The sequence below is a fragment of the Ricinus communis genome, chromosome 10, assembly GCF_019578655.1.
Source record: "Ricinus communis isolate WT05 ecotype wild-type chromosome 10, ASM1957865v1, whole genome shotgun sequence".
NCBI classification, from domain to species: domain Eukaryota; kingdom Viridiplantae; phylum Streptophyta; class Magnoliopsida; order Malpighiales; family Euphorbiaceae; genus Ricinus; species Ricinus communis.
This window is the reverse complement of record NC_063265.1, coordinates 7,663,191-7,689,037: the sequence shown is the minus strand read 5'-3', so window position 1 is coordinate 7,689,037 and position 25,847 is coordinate 7,663,191. Positions and strand designations below refer to the sequence as shown.

At 34.7% G+C, this 25,847-nt stretch overlaps 5 protein-coding genes and 2 non-coding genes across 13 annotated transcripts; 2 read left to right on the top strand and 5 right to left on the bottom strand.

The window, feature by feature from the left end:
• Positions 1–826: 826 nt before the first annotated feature.
• Positions 827–5,389, top strand: LOC8267120 (thioredoxin H-type). 2 transcript variants are annotated; one of them, XM_015725074.3, is made up of 7 exons: positions 827–1,037; positions 1,157–1,207; positions 2,020–2,173; positions 2,326–2,407; positions 4,022–4,138; positions 4,461–4,583; positions 5,015–5,389. In XM_015725074.3, exons 3-7 carry the CDS (start codon positions 2,169–2,171, stop codon positions 5,165–5,167), a joined length of 480 nt encoding a protein of 159 aa, XP_015580560.1. In that variant the 5' UTR covers positions 827–1,037; positions 1,157–1,207; positions 2,020–2,168; the 3' UTR covers positions 5,168–5,389. The 2 variants fall into 2 exon arrangements, with proteins under 2 accessions (XP_015580560.1, XP_015580561.1); XM_015725075.3 differs by lacking the exon at positions 2,020–2,173 and having other exon boundaries at positions 830–1,037.
• Positions 5,390–7,063: 1,674 nt separating this feature from the next.
• On the bottom strand, positions 7,064–12,759 carry LOC8267118 (receptor-like protein kinase FERONIA). Of its 2 annotated transcripts, XM_048380305.1 has the most exons (4): positions 12,596–12,757; positions 12,168–12,319; positions 10,397–10,520; positions 7,064–9,881 (listed from the first exon to the last, which is right to left on the bottom strand). In XM_048380305.1, exon 4 carries the CDS (start codon positions 9,736–9,738, stop codon positions 7,312–7,314), a length of 2,427 nt encoding a protein of 808 aa, XP_048236262.1. In that variant the 5' UTR covers positions 9,739–9,881; positions 10,397–10,520; positions 12,168–12,319; positions 12,596–12,757; the 3' UTR covers positions 7,064–7,311. The 2 variants fall into 2 exon arrangements, with proteins under 2 accessions (XP_048236262.1, XP_002528704.2); XM_002528658.4 differs by having other exon boundaries at positions 7,064–10,520; positions 12,596–12,759.
• Positions 12,760–13,164: 405 nt separating this feature from the next.
• On the top strand, positions 13,165–15,751 carry LOC8267127 (mannan endo-1,4-beta-mannosidase 6). The gene is made up of 6 exons (XM_002528657.4): positions 13,165–13,377; positions 13,478–13,760; positions 13,883–14,077; positions 14,312–14,434; positions 14,568–14,779; positions 15,009–15,751. Exons 1-6 carry the CDS (start codon positions 13,205–13,207, stop codon positions 15,442–15,444), a joined length of 1,422 nt encoding a protein of 473 aa, XP_002528703.1. The 5' UTR covers positions 13,165–13,204; the 3' UTR covers positions 15,445–15,751.
• Positions 15,752–16,459: 708 nt separating this feature from the next.
• On the bottom strand, positions 16,460–19,766 carry LOC107262014 (serine/threonine-protein kinase STN8, chloroplastic). 4 transcript variants are annotated; one of them, XM_025159036.2, is made up of 6 exons: positions 18,929–19,766; positions 18,292–18,465; positions 17,724–18,128; positions 17,161–17,521; positions 17,041–17,063; positions 16,460–16,841 (listed from the first exon to the last, which is right to left on the bottom strand). In XM_025159036.2, the coding sequence occupies exons 1-4, from the start codon at positions 19,517–19,519 to the stop codon at positions 17,174–17,176; spliced, it is 1,518 nt and encodes a 505-aa protein (XP_025014804.1). In that variant the 5' UTR covers positions 19,520–19,766; the 3' UTR covers positions 16,460–16,841; positions 17,041–17,063; positions 17,161–17,173. The 4 variants fall into 4 exon arrangements, with proteins under 4 accessions (XP_025014804.1, XP_015580565.1, XP_015580564.1 ...); XM_015725079.3 differs by having other exon boundaries at positions 16,460–17,063; XM_015725078.3 differs by having other exon boundaries at positions 16,460–17,521.
• On the bottom strand, positions 18,600–18,672 carry TRNAK-CUU. Its single transcript has one exon. It is a non-coding gene; the product is annotated as a tRNA-Lys (tRNA).
• On the bottom strand, positions 18,683–18,755 carry TRNAK-CUU. Its single transcript has one exon. It is a non-coding gene; the product is annotated as a tRNA-Lys (tRNA).
• Positions 19,767–19,910: 144 nt separating the features above from the next.
• On the bottom strand, positions 19,911–24,205 carry LOC8267116 (serine/threonine-protein kinase AtPK2/AtPK19). Of its 2 annotated transcripts, none has more exons than XM_002528656.4 (7): positions 24,049–24,205; positions 22,400–23,360; positions 22,140–22,222; positions 21,931–22,051; positions 21,609–21,782; positions 20,535–20,642; positions 19,911–20,367 (listed from the first exon to the last, which is right to left on the bottom strand). In XM_002528656.4, the coding sequence occupies exons 2-7, from the start codon at positions 23,054–23,056 to the stop codon at positions 20,065–20,067; spliced, it is 1,446 nt and encodes a 481-aa protein (XP_002528702.1). In that variant the 5' UTR covers positions 23,057–23,360; positions 24,049–24,205; the 3' UTR covers positions 19,911–20,064. The 2 variants fall into 2 exon arrangements, with proteins under 2 accessions (XP_002528702.1, XP_048236264.1); XM_048380307.1 differs by lacking the exon at positions 24,049–24,205 and adding an exon at positions 23,982–24,004.
• Between the last annotated feature and the right edge of the window lie 1,642 nt (positions 24,206–25,847).

The following is a 25,847-nucleotide window of genomic DNA, read 5'->3' as shown; positions in this document are numbered from 1 at the left end:
GTCATCTAAATAAAATCAATTTATACTGCATTATTGTATTTTTGGTATAAGACTATGCAACAAATTTATTATTTTCTATCAATCAGAGTTGCTATAAGAATTTTATTTATGTTCTGTTTAATTAGAAAATATTTTCCAATACCCCATTTATCCTAAGTACTCCAAACATTAACAAAATAAAAGTGAAAGCTTATTTTTCTCTTTTTTTTTTTTAAATTAAAATATATAATAAATTGGTGGTGTTTAATTAAATAATATTTTCTATTAGCCATTTCTCTTGTAAAATGCTTCAAACTTTGATAAATTAAGTTTGAGTAAAATTTATTTTACTTTAACATTCAATTCAACATCTTTTACGAGCTACACAATAAAAATAGTTATTTATTATTATTATTATTAATAAATTCTCAACAATATTAGTAAATAACTGGAGAGATTTATAAATTTTACAAATAATGAAAGTTTATTGAATATAAAATAAAAACAGTTAAAAGGGAAAATAGCTGCAGGTATTATTATGAGATAAATATAATGATAATTGGAAGCTTCTTAGGTGGAAAAATAGCCCAGCCATGTTGCCTTTCCTTATTTGTACCGAGACAGCAGGCAAGATCAGTAACTTACGAAACGCCCACTATAGTTCTCCCTTAGATATGAAAGGCATGGGGTCATACAAGTAATTCAATGCACAATCCTTTTTTTTATTTTTTTTGAAAAGATTCCAGCTCTTTTTTGAACATAAAGGGAAAAGAAATAGAAAAGAAAATTCACAATTTACGGCAAGTGTTTATGTATGCAAATAAATAGTGTGAGCCCTTTTTCATAAACAATAAAAAGAAAGAAAAAAGAAAAAGAAAATTGTGTGAACACCAGAAAAAGTTTTAAGTTCCTTTGCTCTTTCTTTTGAGTTTCTCTCTTTCCTTTTTATTTTTTTTTTAAATTAAATATAAAAGAAAGGAAAATTAAATTGAAAATCTAGGGTTTTTGATTTCAGAATCGAATTTGCATATCGGGATTATATTATTCTTCTATAGAAGGTAACATTATCCAACTTATGTTGTGTCCTTTATTTCCATATCAATTCTGTTCTACAAATCCAGAGTTTATTGGTGGTAACATTAGTAGCATCGCAATTGATGTCCCTTTTATGATTCAGATTTATTTTTCTTGAATCCAAGCCAGGAAAGAAAAACCGCGAGGAAATTAGGTATGTTTTATCAAATGATGTCAATTTGACAGGCTTCTTGTTGATTTGTTTATTTTCTTTTAATTATTTTTGCTAAAAATAGAAAAGAATAAAGACAAGAAATCAGATATAGAAAGCAAGAAGATTGGTCTTTCAATTGCTTAAACTGTTTAAAAAAATAACACAAATTTCTGTTTCTAGGATTGGAAATATTATTCAACGTGGGGAAAACTTATTATTGTAATATTGAGTAAACCTTTATGAATATGCTGATTTCTAGCTTTCCAAAGATGGTAACTTTGAGTAAACCATATGAATACGCTGATTTCGAGATTTTAAATGATGATTAAGATGGTAATTCTGAGTGTACCTTAATGAACACGCTGATTTTTCTAGCTTTAAAATGATGATAAAGATGGTAACTTTAAGTTGGAGAGCTTCGCCTTCTAAAGCCCATGCAAATTCTTCATTAAAATTTGAATGGTTTTTGTGCATATTATTGAGTAGCAAAATCTTTCCCCGATCAAAAAACGATCCAAAGTGTGTAGATGCCCATTATAGAACAAGCATAGAACGATGAGACTAAATTGATCATTTTTGCCTTCCTGCAGTAGAGATTTTTTTCGAGAAAAGCTAACCAATAAACAGCATAATGCTTTGTTATAGAAGGAAGCAAACTATCTTGTGCACTACCTTTTGACCCTAGTCCTTAATGTACTCCAAGCACCAGCAGTGCTTTAAAAGATACAATCATTTTGTAGTAGTCCATTAGGCATGCCATGCTCTTGATAATTAGGATAGACAATCTAATAGAATTGTGCTTTGGATATCAGCTAATCATCATATCCAGATTCTAGCAGCAGGTCAGCACCAAATCCAGTCATCTCCACAAATAACTAAAGTACTAAACCATAGTTTAATTACAATGGACGTGAATCATTAGACCATAGATAAGCTCAACATTTTCAACCTAGTGGCATATATGAGGTCTGTTTTTTCTTTTTAATTTTGAAATCTTTCTTGAAGCCCGTTTCCATCATCTGGCTTTGTGATAAAGAAAAAGCTTTATTGTATATTACATATATATTCTCTTCTTGTTTTACATTTTTAATGGTTTGCTTATGAATTTTGAATTTCAGGATACCTTTGTGCTGCAGCTGCTGGGAATCAACAATTTGGTTATATATATCAAAAATGGGTCAATGCTTAAGCTCCGATAAGGTCAGTTTATTCAGCTATTCTATATGCTATACTTATCATTAAAGAGAAAAATGGATGTATTTTTTCCCCTCTATGTGCAAGTAGGTTACTGCTTTTTTTGTTTCCGGCAACTACTCTGTGCCTGTCCTTCTTTAGCATTATTTAGTCCTTGTTTGCGCACTGCTTGAGTGTGTTTTTGCTAGGTATCCTAGTACACATTATATCTTACAGGGAAAGGTTATTGTGAACTTTAGCTTTCTTTGCTTTTTTCTTTTTATGTGATTTGGTTCTTTTGATCATGCTACAAGAAATTGACGCCTGAGTTATTAGTCTAGTTAATTTTTTTTATAACTGCAGTGAGAATAATTGTTTAATTATGAACTCATGGAATTTTAAAGCTTAGGTAGCATACTATTGCAGAGTGGAATCTCTTTAGCTAACCATAAACTATTGGCATTTTGGAACAACATAGCAGAAAAGAACTCATGTGGCCGTGTCCAATTACTTGTGAACTTGGGACAATTCTTTTATTGTTGACTTGCATATTGCAATTCTAGATATCGCTTGATTTACCCATTTATATGTCTGGATTTACCCATTCAATGGAGAGAAAGTCCAGATGTAAATTGATTCGATGAGGTTTAGCCGTCCAGGTACACTGGGCACCAGCTGATTTGAATTTATTGGTTCATAAAAATGGTAGAAAGTATTAGGAAAATCTTGAAAGTGTACTGTCTATTGACAGTAGTCTTTTTCAGGCATAATCCTATATGCTGTATAGTCATATGGAGTCCTAAAGGTCTGCATGAATAGTATAGAAGTGGATATGATTTCCTTAATTGATCAGATTCATGAATGTAGTTCAGATTCATCAATGTGGATAAATGTACTATTTGATAGCGGATGTCAATTGCCCATAAAAAGGTGTAATTTCAAATACAACTCAAGTAAATTTTCATCTGCATTCATGAATCTAAATAAGTAAAGAATGGGCTAACTTCCTTTTGATGGTGCAAACAATTTAAACTAAGTTACATCCATACTCTTTATTTAGAATTGTTCATCCATACATAGTGAGGCCTGGAAGTATTAACTTCTAATTTTAAGAAAACTAAAAGGGATGATAGTGACAGGTGATTTTACCAATATAAAGAAAAAGAGGGCTGAATTCTCCTTGATCATTTGGGATCTTAAAACAATAATTTAAGAGCAGTATTTGAAAATTCCTGATATGTAAAATTTCTGGTATGTTTTGCAACCTTGTGTACAAACTTGGCGACAGAGTATTGCAGCATTGTTTGTGAAAAACTAAATGACTACTATTATGTTCTTTGCTTGTAATCATACTGATAGATTTGTGCTTAGAAAGAAAAAAGAATGAACTCTTTTGTTTAATATCCTTATCATAATTTATTTTAGTTGACTCGTCTTGAACATGGATGTACTTGATTCCATGTCATAGCCTTTTAACCTTGAATCCCCACATATATTTGCATGTTCATTTTGTATTTTAGCTTTGTTTTCAGGGATTGAATTGTGGCTTTACATTGCCAAGCATCAAAGCAGACTTTGTTTATGTCCTACCATGCACGGTTTTGTTCTTTATAAAGTCAATGACAAATTCTTTTGTAGCAGCATCATGATAATGACTCTGATCAGCACGTTGAATTTGCTGGTAATAATGTGAGCCTCATTACTACCAAAGAGAGTTGGGACCAGAAGCTGTCGGAAGCTAGTAAGGATGGAAAAATTGTAAGTGTTCCTAGTCCATGGCACTTGCTGTGTTTGGACTGTCACCTGCACTAAGTATGTCTAATGGGTTGCCTGTGAATGGCCTTGCTTTTAAGAATGTAAGATTGGGAAGCTTTCAGTCAGTTTACATTTTAGAATCAAAAGAAGGGTAGAGTTTATTCAAAAATTTCTCAGCCTTCTTCTACAATGGGTAGTTGTTGCTTGCAGCTATTGATTGCACTGTTTAATTTTTTAAGTTGATACTGCACTAAAAGTCTCTGATCCTTCTTATAGTTATAGTTTAGTTTTCAATTTTTTTTTACTGATTAATGATATTTAACAGGTCTTGGCGAATTTCAGTGCAACATGGTGTGGTCCTTGTAGAATGATTGCACCATTCTACCGTGAACTGTCTGAGAAATACCCTTCGATTATGTTCTTGTTGATTGATGTTGATGAATTAGCTGTAAGTCATATAACAGATTGATTTACTTGGGAAAGAAATATTTGATTGGAACCTACTTTTAGTCTTTTGGGTTATTGTCTGATATGTTACCATCTCTTATCATCATCCATCTGAGTTCCAAACTGGATGGAGTGTCTTAAAATACTGTCATATTTGCATCATATCCTGTCCTTTTATTATGCTGGATTGACATAGAACAAGTATTAGATCAACCTGATTTTGGTCTTTTCTGCTGAGCACAGTTCAAGGAATTTAATTAAGGAAATGTACTAGAGTGATATTTTTCTCATGCTGTATGCATCCCCAATCAACATTTTACTATTTCATATTATAGTAGAGTTTTTTGTTTTCTTTTTCTTTGGAATGAAGATTGTAGCAGAATTGGCTATACTTTAATGATGATAAACAGTAAGTGATATTCTGTAACACAGGACTTCAGCAGCTCTTGGGATATCAAAGCTACTCCTACATTTTTCTTTCTTAGAGATGGGCAGCAACTTGACAAGCTTGTGGGAGCCAACAAGCCGGAGCTACAGAAGAAGATAATTGCTGTTCTAGACACGGTGACAGATTGTAACAAATGATTATTGTGATGGTTCCTATATCTGAGATAGCAGCAATTACCATCTTTATGTCACTGTGGGCCGAGTATTCTGGTTGTAGATGTCAGCCTTTGTAGATTTTGGCCTGTCATGTAAATATATGACTGCGTGAAAATTTTTGCAACCTGTACCTTGGGAATGAGCGATTCCACTGTATTCTTCTAGCAACACTGCTTTGGAAATGTGAAAGTCTTTTTTTGTTTTTTTTTTGTGTTCATATTGCCGTTTCCATGTTTGAGCAATTTTACCTGTTAACTTTTTGTTATCAAAATTAGGAAGCTAATCTGCTAGTTCAAACAGATGTTGTGGGAAAGTTGAAGGTTAAACTTTCCTAGTTGTCTTTTAAGTAGATGGCAATGGCATAAAACAGGGCAGAGAAGATGATACATGTGAATTAGACTTTATGGTTCCTAGATATGAAGTATATGTATATAAGCTTCTCTATTCCAAGTATATGTGAATTCAAAAGAGAAAGAGTTGAGGTCGATTACAAACAAAAGCTACGGACAGGGGTTAAAAAGAAAATGAAAATAAAAAAATTTATTTTCTTAAAAATTAAAATTAAAAAGATTTACAAGTAAAGGGGGCGTTAATGGTTTTGATTGTGTTAAGGGGGGGGGGGGGGGGGGGGGGGGGGGGGGGGGAGGGGCACAAAATCTGATCTTCATTAATAAACATTGTTAATGTAGTGGAGTGATGATATGGTCTTATTTCTTTTGTCCTATTATACACACAGCTGTTTTTCTGTTAAAGCTTCTATTCTTGTGTTTCATTTTCATTTTATAATGGAAAGGAGCAACTGGTAAAATCAATCTCTTCTCTTACCAATCCGTGTGGACCAGTCCCACCGCCTGGAATCGTTCATTTCATGATCACTCCAGACTGAATTCCCCCGCTGGACACCATCCCTTTTAGTTATCCATCGCAATTAATAAGATATATATATATATATATATATATATAGATTTTCAACAATAAATTAAACATGAAAATATAATTATAAATAGTTATCTCTTTTTTCACCAACCATCTTTCTTATGGTTTACAGCTAATTTGGAGATGAAACCCAAAGTAATTGCTAAACAAAAGTATCCTCGAAATATTATTTACACAATTAATAAATTATTACTATACTATTTTTGTGGTATGGTTTTATTTGTTTAAACTCAAAGAATACCGTTAGATCTTTTTCAAAGAAGCCGTTTCTTTTAAGAAAGGAGAAGGTATAGATTTATTTGTATTTTTTTTATTACGCAATGAAATTATTTTAATTTATTAACATAATGAGGGAAATATAAAAAAAGAGGAGTCCAATTAATATGCAGAAAGTGATTTGTCCTCGAGAATTCTTTTTAGAAAAATTCGATTTACCATATAATACTAATTTCATAATAGTATAATAGTATTATCTACCCGTAATTGCTTTTTATTAATTAATTCTTAATCATTAGTAATTAGTAATAATAAAAAATCGGTCAATACAAATTATTAGTCTCTTAAATTATAATACAGATGATATATTCCAACAACAATCAGTCAAGTCAACAAAAAGATAGGGTGGCCTCTATAGATAGTCAGATAAACAGCTCTCCCACTAAGACCTCCCCACGTTTTGCCAGCTGATCAAAATATTCTTCGTTGCCAATTTTATTTTCCAGGCCAAGAAAAATATGGGATGTCATTGTCCTGCTTAATTAACTTGCACATTACAAGAATCAACAAGGCCCCACCCACATGAAACAGTCCTGATTTTATGCTAACTAACTCGCCCTCAAATTTCTTTTGTTTTAAGCATCCAGGTCAAACTTTTTCTTGTTCCTGAAACAAACTGCCTGAGCAGAAGGAAATCCTGAAAGGGCTTAGCAATGTAATAAGTAATTAAACAAATAATAGTTACTATTACCAATGTTAAAATAGAAGTACAAACACCTTATTTTTTACACTCTTCCAAGTAATTGTAGATACAAATTTTAACTGATTTGATCAAACATACCATAACTTTGTGAAAAGACAAATACAAAAGAAGGATTGAGTAAATGAATTGCCAAATTAACTTCCTTGGATGATTAACACTTTGACAGTAAAAATTTGCTGATTTTGGTTGAATAAATGCATTCCCTCTGATCTCAACGTCCTTTAGGGTTCATGATCTGAGAAAACACTGCACTTGGTGTCAACCCATCAGAGTCTTCACTAGCAAGGCTCCGGCCGCCTATGCTCATGCTCATTCCGCTGCTTCTTGAATCTGTTATATTGCCATCAAAACCAGGGGATGCATCAAGATCTTTCTTCCCTTTAGAGGCAGTATTGAATGGCATCTCTTCCTCGTCTAATCTGCCAATGCCCTTGCCGCTCTCCTCTGCGCTTTCCTGTAGCTGCAAGGCAAACTCTAGGTTCCAGAGCACATCACCCATTGATGGCCTGTCAATGCCCACATCAGACACACACTTCATTGCAGTCTCGGCAAACTTTTTGAAACATTCTGGTGCAATCTTCCCCTTCAGGTAGGGGTCAACAATCTGATCAAGAATGCCTTTCTTGTGGCAATGAGCAGCCCACTCAGCCAAGCTAACTTGCTCCTTTGGTAGTGCTGGGTTTAAGGCTGGTCGAGCACATATGATCTCAAACAGCACAACTCCAAAAGAATAAACATCAGACTTTTCAGTTAGTTGCTGCCGCCTGAAATATTCTGGATCCAAATAACCAAAACTACCCTTCACTACAGTGCTGACATGAGTGTGATCCAATGTAGGACCTGTTTTGGACAAGCCAAAATCAGAAACCTTCGCAACCCATTTCTCATCCAAAAGAATGTTAGTTGTCTTAACGTCTCGGTGGATAATAGTGTGTTTGGCACCAGTGTGGAGATAGTGTAAACCACGAGCAGCACCGATGCATATCTCAAGCCTTTGCTTCCATGGCAGAGGAGGCTTCTGGGTTTTGTATAGATGCTCGCGTAATGTTCCATACGCCATGTAATCATAAACAAGGATCATTTCACAGTTCTCTTCACAGTACCCAATCAATGAAACAAGGTGACGATGCCGAAGTTTTGAGAGCATTTCTATCTCAGTCTGGAACTCATGCACACCCTGCTCAGAAAGCGGATTGCCACGCTTGATTGCAACTTTAGTCGTTCCACCATCAATTTCTCCCTTGTAGACTTTGCCAAAACCTCCCACTCCAAGGAGCAGAGCCTCATCAAAGTTGTTGGTGGCAGATTTGATCTCTGCAAATGAGAAGTGGCGGCAAAGATTTGAAGGCAGAGAAGAAGCATAACTTCCCGTAGTGTTTGTCTTGGCCGAACCAGCAGAGTGAGAATTTCCATACAAAGAAAGAGGGAGCCACCCAGATGGCCCATCACTTGCACTTGCTTCTTTCCCATGTCTACGACGACGAGTTGCAGCAACAATGCAGAAACCAATAACAAGGGCTAGAACAATTCCGCCACTTACACCTCCAGCTATAATTGCTTTCTGGTTCTTTGAATGGCCAGAACCTGATGATGGTCTAACATATGGGTCAGTTCTATCCGGTTTAGGAAGAGGAACTGGATTAGGCCCAGCAAGATTATTATCAGCTGTGCTGAGTTTGAATATCTCCACTCCATTCAAGAGAGCATCATAATACTGGGACTTCAAAACTGCATCAGTATTTGGATGAATTGCCAGCCATAGATCCTCCTGAGGATTCTTACTAGAAACAAGGACTGCATAATCCCTATGCACCGGAACTCCATTGTGTTCATTGGCCCAGGCAACTACATCAGCTTGATCTTCAGCAGTTTGATTATTGAGGAAGATGGTGAACGCTCTCTGATTAATCTTGGTTATATTGGAAGCAACTTCACAGAAATGGAGCCTAACCAAATAATTGAAACCAGAGTCTACACTGAAAATCCAAGTCAAATTGTAATTCAAATTGACATAAACAGTTGGCCCCATTGATCTAGCAGTAGAATAGACATCTTTTGGTGCAATATAAGGAGGCACAGGGTCTTTAATCGTCATGTTTGGATCAGCAGTCTCCGGAACACCAATTGCCGCCCCATAAATATATGGCTGGTCATCAACCCAAGACCTGAGCATGCCAGTATCTCTTGACGGCGATATAACATTCCCACCCACATTTATCCTATATACATTCTCAAGTGCAGTACTATTATCTATATAAATTGGAGAATCATTGCCCAACAACATCAAAGTTCCATCAGTACTACCATAAATATCAGGCATAGAGACAATCTCAATCCCATTCACAAATGCATATGACTTTGAAGGATTCGTAGATGGACTAAAAGTTATATTCAAAGAACCACCATCTACATTAATAGAATACTCCTTAACAATATAAGCATAATTCAATGCTTGTGTTGTTTGAGCAACACTGAAGTTCTTCAGAATGGTATAGGACCCAGCAGTGACAGAAAATAAAGCATCCGAGGCATTAAGGCCACTGTAAGAAGCAGGATAAAAATACAAACGAACAAATTTTCGACCAGCGGCTAGAGGGAAACTATAGGTAAAATTGGAGTGGAAAACACGAGCAGTCATGAAAGGGATTTGGGAAACAGCAGGGTCTTGAGTAGCAGCTGAGGATATAGTAGAATTGTCAGAAGACAACAAGAACTTGGAATTTTTATCAGCAGTCCATTTCTGACCATCATCATCTGCGTTATCTGAAGTTGCCCCACAATCTAGAAGGATTTTATCAGTTGGGACATAATTTTGAGCGAAGACAAGGATGACTGCAGAGGATAAACAAAGTAAAAAAAGAACAGAAGCAGGAAAAGACTTGCCCATCTTCTTTATGGACTCCAACTTGAAAATATAACAGGAATAATAATGAGCCTTTAGCCAAGTCCAAATAAAAGATCAAAGACTTGGAGGAAAAAGGAAAGCTCGAAAGATGAAAGATCTGAGCTTTGAACTTAAGTTCAGCTAAAATCAAGTGGAAAAGACTCAAAGTTTGAAAGAACCAAGATAAGAAAAGGGAAAAATACCCAAAACCCAGATCCAGAAAAGCATGTAGATAAAGATTTAGGTATTAAGAAGATGAAAAAGTAAAAACTAGATTGCAAGAAATGAACCAGCAGTTTCAATGGAGAGAGAGGGAGAGAATTCAAGCCATGTTCAGCATTAAAGAAGTAAGCTTAATAGGAAGTAAAAAACAAAGATCAGATTGGAAGAAGATGAGTGAGAAAGTTCTTACCTTTGAATTAGGCACTGAATCATAGCAGACAGATCTCTAAAGAGAAAGGTTTCTGGGAAAGAAATTTGGACAACCCACGAGCAGAATGAAATGAAAGAGAGCTCAAACTCGACGAATGGAGAAACTAGAAAACGAAAGGGAAAAAAGAAAAAAGAAAGAAAAGGAAAGAGTTAGTTGTCAGTCACTAGCTAAACTTATTTTTATCAGATTAATTAATTGTACATTACATTTCTCAAGTCATTAAATTATAGCTCAATGAATGATATTATTTTCATTTTTTTTGCTGTTTGATACTGAAATGACGAGAAGGCCCTGGATACATAAATGAAATGTGTGTATTCCTGAATTGCCATCTGGGGATCTGATTGGATGACAGCTCGGTGAGAAGTGAACACAGAGAGCACCAGACGAGACGAGACGCGTTAAAACAAAAACGGTGTGACGCGTTTGTTTGTTGTGTTTATTATTCGGGTCAATGCCTATTATCTCAGTGGTTTTGTGGGCGTTTGTTGTGTTTATTATTCGGGTCAATGCCTATTATCTCAGTGTTTGGTCCTTTTTTCTTCCTCTTTAAATTTACTTGGCCACTAATTAGACTGTCAAATCAAGGGCGAAACCGGGCTTGGGTCGGATTTTATTTGGCAAAAATACCTTGTTCAACTTCTTTTGAATTTATTTTTTATTTCTTTTGGATGGTTAACATATATTTAATATATATTATTTTTATATTAAATATATAATATTTTTATATTATTATATTTATATTTATATTTTATTAATATTTTAAAATATCTATAGATATTGTAAAATATTGATTAAATCAATCATTTAAATTTAATACTAAAAATTAATCAAAAATCAAAATATATTATATTTAGTTTATGTTAAAAGTATTCTAGATATATATATATATATATTTTTAATATATACTTAAATATTTTTTATTTTATAGTAATTTATTTCATATTAAAATATAATTTTTCTAATATATCTTCAAATCTTTAAATCATAAAAATATCTTTTAAATTTATCTATTTATTTATTCATCATTAATATCATAAAATCAAAGAAAATGCAGTAATATTCTATAAAAATTTATATATTTAAAGATTTATTATTTATTAAAAGTATACTAAATGTATATATTTTTTTTAAGAATATATTCAACATATATTTTTTCAATCGAAAAACTAAATAAAATATTTTGTATAAGTAATATTTAATTTTAAAATATTTTTATAAATAAAATTATATTTTTAGCTATTTTTATTGTCAGCAATTTTATAAATATTTTTAGAATTATTTTATATTTTTATAATATTTATAAAAAAATTTTAAATTTTTCAAACTTTGGATTAGAGTTGGTATAGTAATAAGAGTCGATTATCTAACAAAAGACTGAATTAAATTAAGTTTTTATATATTTTCTATACAGATGTATTGAAATTAAAAGTTTAAATTTTATAACAATTTAGTTATTATTCAAATTTTAAATTTTAATAAATCTATTTAAAAAATATAAATATTTTATTAAATTTTGGAGAGTCAAAATTAATTTGAAAATCACTCTTGAATAAGTTTTTGAATTTTAACCGTACCTAATCATTAAACTGTTTATGAACTGCTTATTTATTGGCAGTTACAGGATTTAGAGTCGAGAATTTATTATTATTTTTTAATTTAAACTGAAAAGATTTTCAAATAAATAAGTATTACTAAAAAAATAAAAAGAAATGAAAAGAAGAAGAAGAAGAAGAAGCTCTAAGCTCACCGAGCAGCTACGACAAAAAATATTCTTCGAAAAGGAAACAGAACCGACGTTCTTTGCCAAACTCTGTCATGCTCATGGCCCAAGTTTTAAATTTGGAAACGCTCCTCTCTCTCTCTCTCTCTCTCCCTGCACCTGTCCTGCAACTTCAAAACCTTCACAAAATGCAGAGACACACACAAAATTCATCAAACTTTTCAAGATTAGAAAGATGAGAACAAGATGTACAAGATTTGTTCAAGAAATGAAGAAGCTACCAAATATGATAAATTTGGATTTTTCAGCTGGCTGTTGGTTATTGAATTAGGAATACCTGATCAACAACCTCAACATCAACTACCTAGTACCTACTCACTTCAGTTTCATCAATGATATGCATATTATAAACCCCACAAAGCATTTATAGTTAGCTTTTGTTCTTTTTGACTTACCTGTGATCAAATGCGAACTGACAAGCTTTTCTCTATACCTTCCCTGCACTTTTTCTTCTTGTTCTTTCCATTCTTGCAAGTCATTAGCCAATGGCAAATTCTTAATTGGTTTCAGCAAGGACAAGGCATGCATCAGTTTGTTTCTTGCTCATTCTTTATTTCTTTCTTTGCATATGAACATATAAATGCATAGAAACAATCTAGTTATAGGTAATGACACTGTCACTTCGACATGATGACATCTGAACCACAAGCAAGTTTTAATCTTTTCCATGAGGACCCATTTGTTTTTTCTTTTCTTCGTAGGGACCCTTGTAACTTACCTTAGGAGTCATATCTCCAACTCTACTTACGTATTCACCTACCTATGTGTTTTATTTTATTCATTTTCTTTTCTTTTCTATAACTGTGTTTGGAAGAGAAGAAAATGGGAGAGACTAAAAGTAGAAAATTTTCTTTGCTTTGAAGCCAGAGGGTCACATTACCCTCTTTAACACTCTTCTTGAAGATCACAACTCGTATTAGTCATTGTAGAAAACCTTTGGGTTTTCATTGATATAAATATGTGGTCCAATTTGGACGCAAAATGTGAATTCTTGATTCAATACAATGAATACACACAAGAGAAAACTGTTGCTTAGTAACATTTCTTCAGTGGTCATTTTTGTTATACTCATTGGAAGTTCTGTGTCCAATGGCTCTGATGTTCCTGCGGTTGAACAATTTGAACCAACAGTGGAGGAAGTGGACAGCATTTTACCATCTGCTAGAGATAGTCAAGGGTAATTATAAGTAACCATTACTCTTTGTATTAGATATAATAAGAAATTCTTCATCTTTTTTCTTGGATGCTTAATTCGAGGATTGGTATGAAATGTTCAGGATGTATCAGCTGAATAATGTGGAAGATGATGATGCATGGGGAATGGTGGGAAAGAAAGGGACTCAATTTGTCGTCAATGACCAGCCTTTCTATGTTAATGGGTTCAACACTTACTGGCTGATGGTTTTTGCTGCTGATCAATCTACAAGAGGAAAAGTTACTGAGCTTTTCCAACAAGCATCTTCAGTAGGCTTAACAGTTTGTAGAACTTGGGCTTTCAATGATGGCCAATGGCGTGCTCTTCAGAAATCTCCAGGTGTTTATGATGAAGATGTTTTTAAGGTACTTCTTAACTGTTTCTCTGGTTTGATACTGTTTTTAGAATGTAATTGTAATTAACATGTATTGTTTTGGCATTAGCAATTTTGTTAAATATCATTTGAAGTATATATTTTGTGCTGCAGGCCTTGGATTTTGTGGTGAGTGAAGCAAGAAAGTACAAGATCAGGCTTATATTATCCTTAGCCAACAACTGGGATGCCTATGGTGGAAAAGCACAGTACGTTAAATGGGGAAAAGCTGCTGGCCTCAATTTGACATCTGATGATGACTTCTTCTCTCATCCTACTCTCAGAAACTACTATAAGGTTCATGTTAAGGTAAGCTTCTCATGGGTGTTCCTACCAATTTCCATTGTTGTACAATGGATATAAATTGATAATGTGATAATTACCCGTTTGCTTTTTTCTTTCGTTTATCAATCAAGAATCAAGTTGTCAATGGATATTATTGTATTTGTTTTCTGTCAAAAATCTCCAGCTGATATTTGTACTCCCCAAGTTTTGTCTCTGACTTGAGCACCTATTTCTGTTTTACATTTTCTGCAATTGTAGACGGTGCTCAACAGAGTTAATTCCCTCACAAACATAACATACAAGGATGACCCTACAATATTTGCTTGGGAGTTGATGAATGAACCCCGATGCACCTCAGATCCTTCTGGTGATAAACTGCAGGTTTGTTTTCTTCAGCACCTGCTGTCACATTACATCTTACTCCGGATTTCTTAGCTGCTACCTTTTTATGAACTTGCTCTTTTGCCAATGCCATCATATCTTGAAAAGCAATGAAACTGTCTTTTGTTTATAGTCATGGATACAAGAAATGGCAGTCTACATTAAGAGCATGGATGCAAAGCACTTGGTGGAGATTGGATCAGAAGGATTTTATGGTCCCTCAGCTCCTGACAGGGCTCAATTCAACCCAAATTCTTATGCTACACAAGTTGGAACTGACTTTATAAGGCACCATCAGACTCTTGGGATTGATTTTGCTTCTGTTCACATTTATGCAGACTCTTGGTAAGTGACTGAATTGTCCTTTTGACACCTACATATATAAAACCTTATCATTGCTAATTATCTTCGCCCCACGACAGAAATTGTGAAATTTACCACGGCAACAGCAAAACTGAAAAATGGCAGTTTATGGACACTAAATCGAATACATTATTTCATATTTACCATGCACTATCTTTTTTCCCAGTTTACTTGATGAATCTAACTCTATAGTTTAAATCCATGGATGAAGGATTTCCCAAACGATTTCCGATGCTCATATTCAATTCACAAACTCATGGATGCAAGCCCACATTGAGGATGCTGAGAAATATCTAGGAATGCCTGTCATATTTGCCGAGTTTGGTGTGTCAACTAAAGACCCTGGTTACAATTCGTCATTCCGGGACACTTTGATCAGCACAGTATACAAGAACCTTCTGAACTCCACAAAGAAAGGCGGTAGTGGGGCTGGGAGCCTTCTATGGCAGCTATTCCCCGATGGAACAGATTACATGGATGATGGGTATGCAATTATTCTATCAAAATCTCCTTCAACATCAAACATCATTTCCCTTCATTCTACAAGAGTTGCAATCTTCAATTCCATGTGCTCAATGAATTGCAAATGGGGCTGCCACAAGAAGAAGAATGCCTTGGAGACATTCCTTTACAATGATGAACTGTAGAATTACTTGAACACTCACAGAAGAAAGGGAAGAAAGACTCGACGGAGTTATTACAATAATATTAACTTGGCTGTTCCTAAGATCTAAAATATAAGCAGAAAAAATTGCTACAAACCTTTGTTTGATGGACTATTTGCCATTTCAATGGTGTGTCTATATACGTACATAATGAAGCTTTTTTTTTCTATTTGTACTTGCACTTTCGATTGATAAATAGATGAAAAAAGTACATGAAATAATGTGATATCCCTGGAAGTTTTTTCCTATTATATTATATGAAAAGATATACTATGAACTTCTTTATTTATTTGGAATAGTATGATAATATTAAAACATATCATTTCCCTTCACTCACTCCACAAGCTAATGATCCTATCATACTGTCAAATAAAAATGGAATAATTGATGGATAGATTTATAGGGTCAAACTCAGCAAACCGATTTCATTATATCAATAACCAAAAAACTCCTTGTCAGGAATCAGGATCACATTTCTCCAGATGAAGAGTAAATGGAAAAGCTAGTTATGTGTTAATGGATGTTCACTCTGGAGCTAACATGGTGGAATTCTAATTTGGTAGATAGGTACAATTATTCTTGGAGTTCATTCTCTAAAACTCAAGCTTCTAACGAAGCAGGAACATGGTGAGATAAGGATCTGGAGGAAATATGTAAAGCACTACTCTTAAGGGAAAGGGGTCGGAGGAATATATGAAGTACTACTCTTAGCTACCTGGTGTGCTTCACTAACACCCTCAAGAAGTAGCAATCATGAAGAGAATGGCTCAAATTCACCGGATGCTGGCTTAAATCCTTATCCGGATAGCACCATGCATCCTCCGCAACTGTAATGCATGGGGACTGAGAAGGGCTGTGCAGCTTTTTTCACTCTTAGCTGTTAAAATGGCAAGTCAAGGGATTTCCAAAAATGATACTATCTTATGTGGTCCATTTTCTGTGTCTTTAAAGTTGATGCTACATTCTACATGCACATCATCTCTGTTAGCAAACTCTCAAAAAGAATATATAGCTGTTAATAAATAATTGGATAACGAATCAATTGTTCTTTGTTACTCGAGCAAGGTACTATAGATTCCCTAAAAAGCATACAGAGAGATCTTATCAAAGAATTGAATGGTAACCTTCAATTGCGACCCCTTTCCAAAAGCCATATCCAGTGCAACAGAGCTCTCTGCAGGCAACTCAGGTGCTGCCATAAACAAATTAGCTCATATAGCCTTTCATATTAATGGGCCTCTTCCATATTGTTGTCATTCAGTCAAACAGGAAGCAGTAGCTTTAGCTCATAACTTGACTTGTTTAAGAAGTCCGAAGAGAAGTCTGTCAGGCTTTGAAGACAAGATTACCTCGAAGGCAAACCCAAAAGCTCCTATAACCTAGGATAGCAGCAAAACTATAAAATGAATTATTCTTCAGTGGGAAGGTAATACTTGAAACAAGACAACACTGAATGATGCTAGTGACTGCATAGATGCCTGATAGAGAAATCACTTGATAAATGTCCAGAGAAACGGGGTTTAACAGACTGCCAATTCAATGTAATGCTTGAGAATTTGGAGTACACCAATCAGTTACCTTCAGTATGATATACGGTGGGCCTGATATAGTTAGCAGAGAGTCCTATGAGAATTATGAGTAAAGCAGAAATGGAAGCTGAAAGGAAAAGTAGAGGGGGAGAATAGGGACTGTTATCACCAGTTACAGGTTACTATTTAGTTAAAGTCAACTTTGAAAGGACTGCAGCTGCCTGATCACCACCCAACAAAAAATAAGGATGCCTCAGAGCAGCAGCAGCTGATAAACGGCCCCTGAATGAGTTGCCTCTTTCTGATATAAGTTTTGTAGCTAGATCCCACCCTCTACCTGAATCGAGGTCAAGAATTGTTAAATCAGGTCTCAATCGAGTGTATTTCCTCCATCGATTCAAGTCATATTCAACTGTCTTTATTTCTGCATTGAAATTCTTTAAGCCTCCAATAGACCTTAAGGTTGGTATCGCCATTTGCAAGAGTACAATTCCAGCAGAATACATATCAAATAGATCAGGACTGTTCAGCTGCCACAGAAATTTCGAACTTTATTTAAGCACTTTCAATGAGTATATGCGTTATGCTTAAATAAAATTTAGACAATCAAAATGATCAGCACCCCAATTTTCGTACTTATGAAATACTTCCAATTTACCTCCCAAAGCAACAAAAATCGGATAAGATTTTGATTTCAAATAAAATAAGCAAAATAGATTAGGCCTTTGGTACCTGCCACAGAATTGGAGAAAGCAAAGCAGCAATGGGCTCGGGGGGAGGAACTGGTGTCTCCTCTGGGAGCACATATAGTTCAGGTGGACAATAGTCAGGGTCCAGCAGAGTAATATTTGGTACATAGTTCTTGCCTATTCGAAGGTCAGTAGCTGCTCCAAAATCTATGAGCTTGATCTGCCCTTTCTTTGTCACAACCAAGTTGGCTGGCTTTACATCCCGGTGAACAATTCCCGTGTCATGCATCTTTCTAAGTGAAGTAATAATTTGGCGCATTATTTGCTTGATGATCAATGCATTTCGTTCCATAGAATCTACTCCTTGCAAGACCCGTCCAAACATTACAGACTCCAAATTAAAAGGAAAGTTCCGATCTTTCATGTAATCAGCAAGATTTCGATCGCCCTGTCACATTGGATATCCCCTACAGTTAGCGCAGGGAAAGTTGGTTGGCGCATCCTCTCAAGTAACATTTGACCAAAATGAAGGAGCATATATAGTAGATAAAGAGACATCTTTCAATAGTAAATTAAATGTATTGAGAGAATTTCAACAATGGTGCGAGTACCTCAAATTTCCAGACAAGCCATTTTACACCCTGTGTAAACTGTGTATTTGTTTTCTCAGCAACAAAACTTCCGAGGAACTTAGCACATGTTTCAGGTGCTGCTCTTGACATCCTATAATTAAACCACTCCTCAACTTCACCAAATTCTTCGGCCCCTTTTATTCCAACTTTCACCTGCATATTCCCACTAATGAATAATCAATTCAAACAGGCAAGAGAACGGATAACAAGACAAAAAACTCATCAAAGAGAATGAGATTAAAAGGGTCGGTGACCCTTTGGTCCCTATGAGGAAAAAAACGTCAAGACGCCCACCGTGGGGCTCGAACCCACGACCACAAGGTTAAGAGCCTTGCGCTCTACCGACTGAGCTAGACGGGCTAGATCAAGACGCCCACCGTGGGGCTCGAACCCACGACCACAAGGTTAAGAGCCTTGCGCTCTACCGACTGAGCTAGACGGGCTAGATCAAGACGCCCACCGTGGGGCTCGAACCCAAGCTAGACGGGCTTGTTGAACTACCCAACTACAAGAACAAAATTGGGCATGTATTTGGGAATGGATAGGGAAGATGAACAATCTGGTTGTAATCATCGATGGAAAGAAATAAAAAGATGACGGAGTCTCACAAATCTACCTTTTTCAGAATAACCTTTTCTTTGAATCTCCCATCCAAGTCCAGTGCTTTTTCTCTTCCCCTACTCTTCGTTCTCTTTTCTTCAGCAACATTGTTTGGAACAAATACCCCAGAGTACACAACGCCAAAAGACCCTTCTCCCAATTTATTCCCAAGCACAAAATCACTACTCTTCAAACCCCGCCTCCCACTCAAACTAGCCAAACCCAGTTGCAAAGGAGCCAGAAGATAAGCATCAATAGCGCCTACTAGAACACCTGGCCTTGCAGTTAAGTAAATCCATGTCAACCCAGCAAAAATTAAGAATCCCCATTTTTGAAACTCTGATAATTCCTCAGTAATGCTCTGGAACTGCACCAACCCAGATTGAATGACAGGGATGTGGTCAAGGTGAAGAGTGTTTTGTAATAAATCATCTGCGATTTCACCAAGAAATCTATTGCAATTGCATCTTCCTGGGTTATCTTTCAAACGGTTAGAGAAAGACTGTAGATTATGATGGAAAGTAAAGGTAGGCTTCGAAGCGGAAAAGCAAAGAATTTTAGGATACAATTGAATTGTGGCAGCTGTTGGAGAGAGTAGAGAAGCCATCCCCGGCTACTTGAAATTGAAGCTTTTAGGCAGTTAAGCTCAAAGCAGTTTGTCAAAAAATTGAATTTAAGCGTCAGCAGAAGCCGATCTTCTGCCACATGCCATTAACCAATTTATCCACTGATGAGAAATACGTGGACAAAGACGCAGCCCCATGTAACCAGTAGATAAATATGGGACCAAAAGGAAACGTTTGGTTGCGTTCTTTTCCGTGAAAAGAAAAAAGAAAAGCCGTAGCGTTGCACTTTAATGGATTAGCTATTCACAAATCAAAAGCCAAAAGAGTTCGACATTTCCTACAGTTAAAAATATTATTACCAGAACCCAGGAGTTATTTACTACGTAGAAGTCCTCGTTTATATAAGAAAAAAGCACAAGACAAATAGAGAGGTGAAAGAAAATAACACACGTGACGACAATTAAAGTAGAAATATCCAATAAAATTCGACAGATGGCAAAGCGTTTCTTGCAACAAAATTAAGTAGAGACTTCCTGTATAAACCACTGAAAATTCATGCTGTGTCTGGGAAGATAGAAACAGCAGGCTAGTACACCGAGCTGTTCTTTTGAAGGAAAAAAGCCGCAGGCCTTACATAACTGAAGTTGACAAAAGGGTTCACATTACTCTTGGGGCTAGCAGCTGGAGAATCTGACAGTGGCATATCAGTCCATCGTTTCTCAAAGTTTGCAATGCAGTGCTTCCCAGCTACCTGTGGACGGAAACTGGGCTGGATTTCTCTTGCATCCAATTTTTTCCAGTTTATTGGCTTCAACCACTTGTGACGCTTAATTTCCTCGCCTCCTGTAGGTCCATTCCCTAGGCGCTTGCTGACATCCTTTTGTAGCAGCTATATATCCAAAACAGATAAAAAAAAATGCCTCTTAGTTTCTCATTCAGTAATAAGAAAATTAGGTTAAAGAAGTCTTGATCTGGACAGCCACAATTCACAATACATTGAATATTGTATCCAATTTAAAAGCCAAAACACTGTTCTTGACGTGAAAATTTACTAACCCCTTTCAACAAAGAATGTGCTTCACTTGACAAAAAGGCTGGTAGCTTCATCTTATCCTTCACAATCTTTTGTTGAATTTTCTCCCTGTTCCCACCAATAAAAGGAGGCTGCAAGAGCAAAATAGCAAACAAAAGAATTAGTGAACCACAATTTGTAGTTAAGAGGCTCGCAACAGAAGCACAGCTGAAATAAAATATGCACATCTGAAATGAATTTAGCTGCAACATCTTTATGGAAGATGCATACATAGAAGGGAAATTCATAGATGTTACAGTATTCGAAATTTTAGAGTCAACTCGTGCAAATCTCACAGGTTAGCCCATTTCACAAATATATGCATGCATGAAATGTTGGACATGTATTTGCATCAGAAATCGAGACATATAATTGTTATTTCAAACATTCATCCAAACCCCATTGCTGTCTTCTCATAAATATCTTCATATGTATCAATCTAGAGTACATTTATATTTAGGCTCTCTTGAATTGTCAAAGCCAAGTACAACTTAAATTACATACCAAGGACAGAGAACGTATATCCAAGAAACATAATCAGATGCATAGCACTTCCACATATAGTTGGCAGGCTTTGCTAGAGTACAAAAGAATAGGTTGGAAATGGTACTAGTCATTTAATATAAACAAGCTTGAAACTACAAAAAGAACCAATAATAATGGACATAATGGCAGATAGCAGCCACAACTTCATAGAAAAACCATAATAAAATATATACATACAAGTGAAATTCACAACTGAATGATAAACAAGTAGAAAACAGAATATACATTTTTCTGCTGTGCCATCACATTGTTTAAACACATATGATCATCAAAAATCTATTACTTGGCACTAGTCTAGACCTTAGAGCCATTACTTCCTTTAAGCAGACTCTAAATCAATATTAAGACTTAAGACCCAGGTGAAAAGTTTCCATGCGAGCATAAACACAAATGTCTATGAACATCTCAAAAAATTCAAGCAAGCATTTTAAATGACTAGCAAAGTGAGGAAATCAATAAGGGAAAACAATTACAAGATATAACACAAAATTAAGTTTTTGAAGAAAGACTACCTTTCCAGTCAGCATCTCATACAATAAAACTCCCACACTCCACCAATCTGCAGCCTTGTCATGGCCCCTTCCAAGAACAATTTCAGGTGCCATGTACTCAACAGTTCCACACATGGAGTTTGATCGTGTATTTTCGTCGAATTGTTTTGCCAGGCCAAAATCAGTCAACATTACCTACACAAGCAATTTCATATAAGTCAGCATTCTTAGTTCTTATTTCCTTACAGCATATTTTAGTGTATGTGGCTTTGAGAGTGTTTGCTTGTGTGTGTGTGAGAGAGAGAGAGAGAGAGAGAGAGAGAGAGAGAGAGAGAGAGATTACATGACCATCAGCATCCAGTAGGATATTTTCAGGTTTTAGATCCCTATGCATTATGCCATTTGCATGAAGGTGGCAAACCGCAGAAACTATCTCAGCAGCATATATACGAGCCAGATCCTCCCTAAAACCATAATTTCCATTTTAACCAAATTCAAGCTTTTAAAATAGCTATTTCAACACAAAAACAAAAAACAAAAAAACAAATATACCTGAAAAGGCCTTGGTGATAGAGTTGAAAAAAGAGGTGACCGCCATTAATGAAGTCCAAAATAAGGTACAATCTATATTTGGTCTGCATGCCAAGAAAAGTCCAATATCAATATTCTAATGTCCAAAAGAGAGCTCTATTTCCCAACAATGAAAATATAAACAAAATAAATTCCTTGGTGAAAATATATTTCATGCTCTTAGAAAGCAATAAATACTGGAGAAACTCCAAGATCCAATTCAAGTTTGGATGAGGGATTACCTGGAAGGAGTACTTGAGCTGGACAATAAAGGGATGATCAACTTTGGTCAAAATATCCCTCTCTGCTTTCATGTATTCAACGTGATTCTTCTCCACTATCTTGTCCTTCCGCATGACTTTCATCGCATATATTTCCGACGTACCTTTTTTCTTAACCTGATAGACTTTCCCAAATGCACCCTGCCCAACAACTTTCAAAACCTCAAAATCTTCAATGCCTACACTACGGACCTCCAAAGCATCTCCACTCACATCATCAGTAGCTTTCTCACTATTGTCGTCATCTAAGGATGACTCATCAAGCTCCAGTAGTTCCATTGAATCCTCTGTCTCATGTAAAGTGAGTTTATTGAGCTTCAAGGAATGGCTAACAAAAGAAGAAGGACCAACTAGTGAATGCGATCGGTTGTGAATGACAACAGGATCATCATAAATAAGCTCAGTAACATCTGCCCCAGACAAAGGATTTGCCAAATCGCCAGAATTCACTTCAGTTGATGTCTGAACTGGTAAGGGACCAAAGACATCAGCAAAATCTAGCTCAACATCTGACACTAGAGCATCTGGAGGTGGAGGGTTCTCAGTAAAAAGCAACTGGCTGCGGAATGGTTTGCACATGTGAGCCTTGGACAACTCAGAAAATTGAGAGGAAACCATGTTAGGGACTATATTTAAATGCCAACTGCAGATAGCTAAATATATCAGTCCGCGTGAATGCTGCAGTTGGCCAAATTTCCAACAGCTACAAGGTGAATTCTCTGCAAGTCACAAAGACAGGTTCTGCCGATGGGCTTCTGTCAATGGCCTTAATGAGAAGGAAGTTAACGTATGTAATAGGAGTCCCGAGAAACTTAGGCAATAGGCAGAAAAGAATCCAGAAGAAGATGTTCTTGTTTCCCGATTTGCAGGAAACGGTAGATGGTCCAGTAGTTGTTGAATTCATGAAGATCAATCAGTCAATCTGAAATTCAGTTAGAAACAAAGGGTAAGAAAGAAAATCATCAAGCCAAAATCCCCTAAACTACATTCTGCATTTTATCAATAAACTTACACTACAAAAACACATCCATTTATAATTTTGTTTTCCCTTTTCTAAATAAGAAAAGACTTCCAGCCAAAGGGAAATAGAAGAAAAATGCTTTTATGGGCTCCATTTATTATATTATGACTGACAATAAAGAAACCAAATTTTCATCATGAAAAGGGTTTTCAGAAAGACAAGATAAAATATAGGCAGTTATGCTAATTATGTTTTTTGAATGTGTTACTGTTTTATTTCTTAGAATTCTGTACAGGTGGTTTATGAGCTTTTCACCTTTTGTTTTTGTTTATTAATAGCTCTACTTATCAATCTGTAATTCTTGTATTGCAGCAGTTTCTTTTCTTATTTGCTACAGAAATTCTTTTTTAGTTATAGATCAAAAGAACATAACTTTACACACAAAGTTCAATACAATTAGATAAACTTCAATCCAAAAACTTAAACCCTAACAGACCAACACTCCACAAAGACAATCAATTTAATTCTCACAAATTGCAACAAATCTAAGAAAGTGAGATCTAGAAAACTAAAATAAAATACCATGAAAACTGAAAAGAGCGAAGGTAAAATAAGGGAGAAATTTAGAGGGAGGAAAAGAATGAAGTACCTTGGGAAGGATGCAGAGGAGAGGGGGCGATAGAGACAAGTTAAAAGAGAAACGTGTGTTTAGAGAGAGAAAGAAGCGAAGGTATCGCGTCGCCACTTAAATTGAAATTGGAGGATGCGTGAACGTAACCGGTTTCTCTCACAACTGTTGGATCGATGCTCCGAATTTTGACCTCTATCCACGTGGCGTTTTTATAGTGGTCACTTCATTTTATTTTATTTTTCTTTTCAAGTTGTTGGACCGAACCAGGAATATGCTTTTCTGGGATTAGATTGGATTTGGAATTCGAATTCCTTGGTTCTAAAAGTTAATACCTTTTTTTCTAATTAAGTACTAAATATTAATTACTTGGAATCCTAAATCTATAATCCTATCTTATAATAATCCATATAGAAGTATGAATGAGGAAGAAATTTTAAACCAACTAAAATACTTTTAAGATTACTTAATAATTAATCTAATTCTAACATAGTCTTATCATTAATACATATTATTGAATTCAATATAATATATACCTAATCCTACTAAGATTAATTAATAATTAATTTAATTGTATATTGATTCTTTAATTTATTTAATATATTTATACTCTTAATACATAATTAGTGATTACAATATATATATATAAGTCCAAATAAAAGGCCATAAGAAATTAAGTTAAATTTATTATATATAAAAGCAACTAAAAGAGAGAATTTTTAAATTACTAAAATACCCTTAATATCACTTATAAAATCCTAATCCTAATTCCATAAGTAATTAAGTTAGTTTAATACACTTTTAAAACCCTAACACTATCCTGAGTAATGAGTCCTAATTAACTTAGTGCATTATTATTATGTCATATTATATGTAGATATATATGTCAAATAAAATTCTTTGGATTATGCTTTGTTTTCTATGTTAGTATATGTGTTATTTGGATTATGCTTTGTTAATATGTTAATTTATGTGTTTATAATACATAATTTCTTTTTAGAGTATCTCACTCTCTAAACTAATTAAATACTTTCAACCAAAGTGTACAAATAAAAACAAGTTGGCATTACTAATTTATATGTTATGTGGATAAAGATATGGATGATGTTAAGTCCACATTATCATTTCATTGTGAACTTAATTTATAGGATACTTGAACTTAAAGACCTCATGGTTATTACTTTGTTATTTGTAATGACAATGCAACATGTGAAGTAACATAAAATAATAATAATAATACTTTATTACAAATATATCATAGAGGGTTAATAAAAACCAATAACAATAATGTATAAATAAAAAGATAATTATCTTAATTTATATGAATGTAATAATTTTTATTTATTTATTAGTTATTTTTAAGACAGGAAAGAGCTATGCAAAATTAAAACTATTAATTAAAAACTTTCCTAATGTGCTTGAAGGAAAGCAATTGCGTGTCAGCCTCATACAAATGTGACTGATCATAAAACAAACATAGCATAAGATATTACCTCTTTAATTTCATAGTACACAATAATGTAAATGTTAAGAGGTTTTTTTTTTTTTTTATATAATTAAAGAGTTTTTAAGTTAATATTTTTATATCACTACTTTTAAAATAAAAAAAAATATGTAATTACTACGTACGTTATAAATTTTCAAATGAAAAGGAAAGGTTGATTTTTTCTTTTTTTTTCTTGGTCTTCTCTTGGTATACGGATGCACATGTTTATAAAATAACATAAAAGGTTCAAATATTACCACCCAATAGACACTCTCAATGTCTACTAGGAGATATTGATGTTAATTATCAATATTTTTAATTGTTTAATTTATGT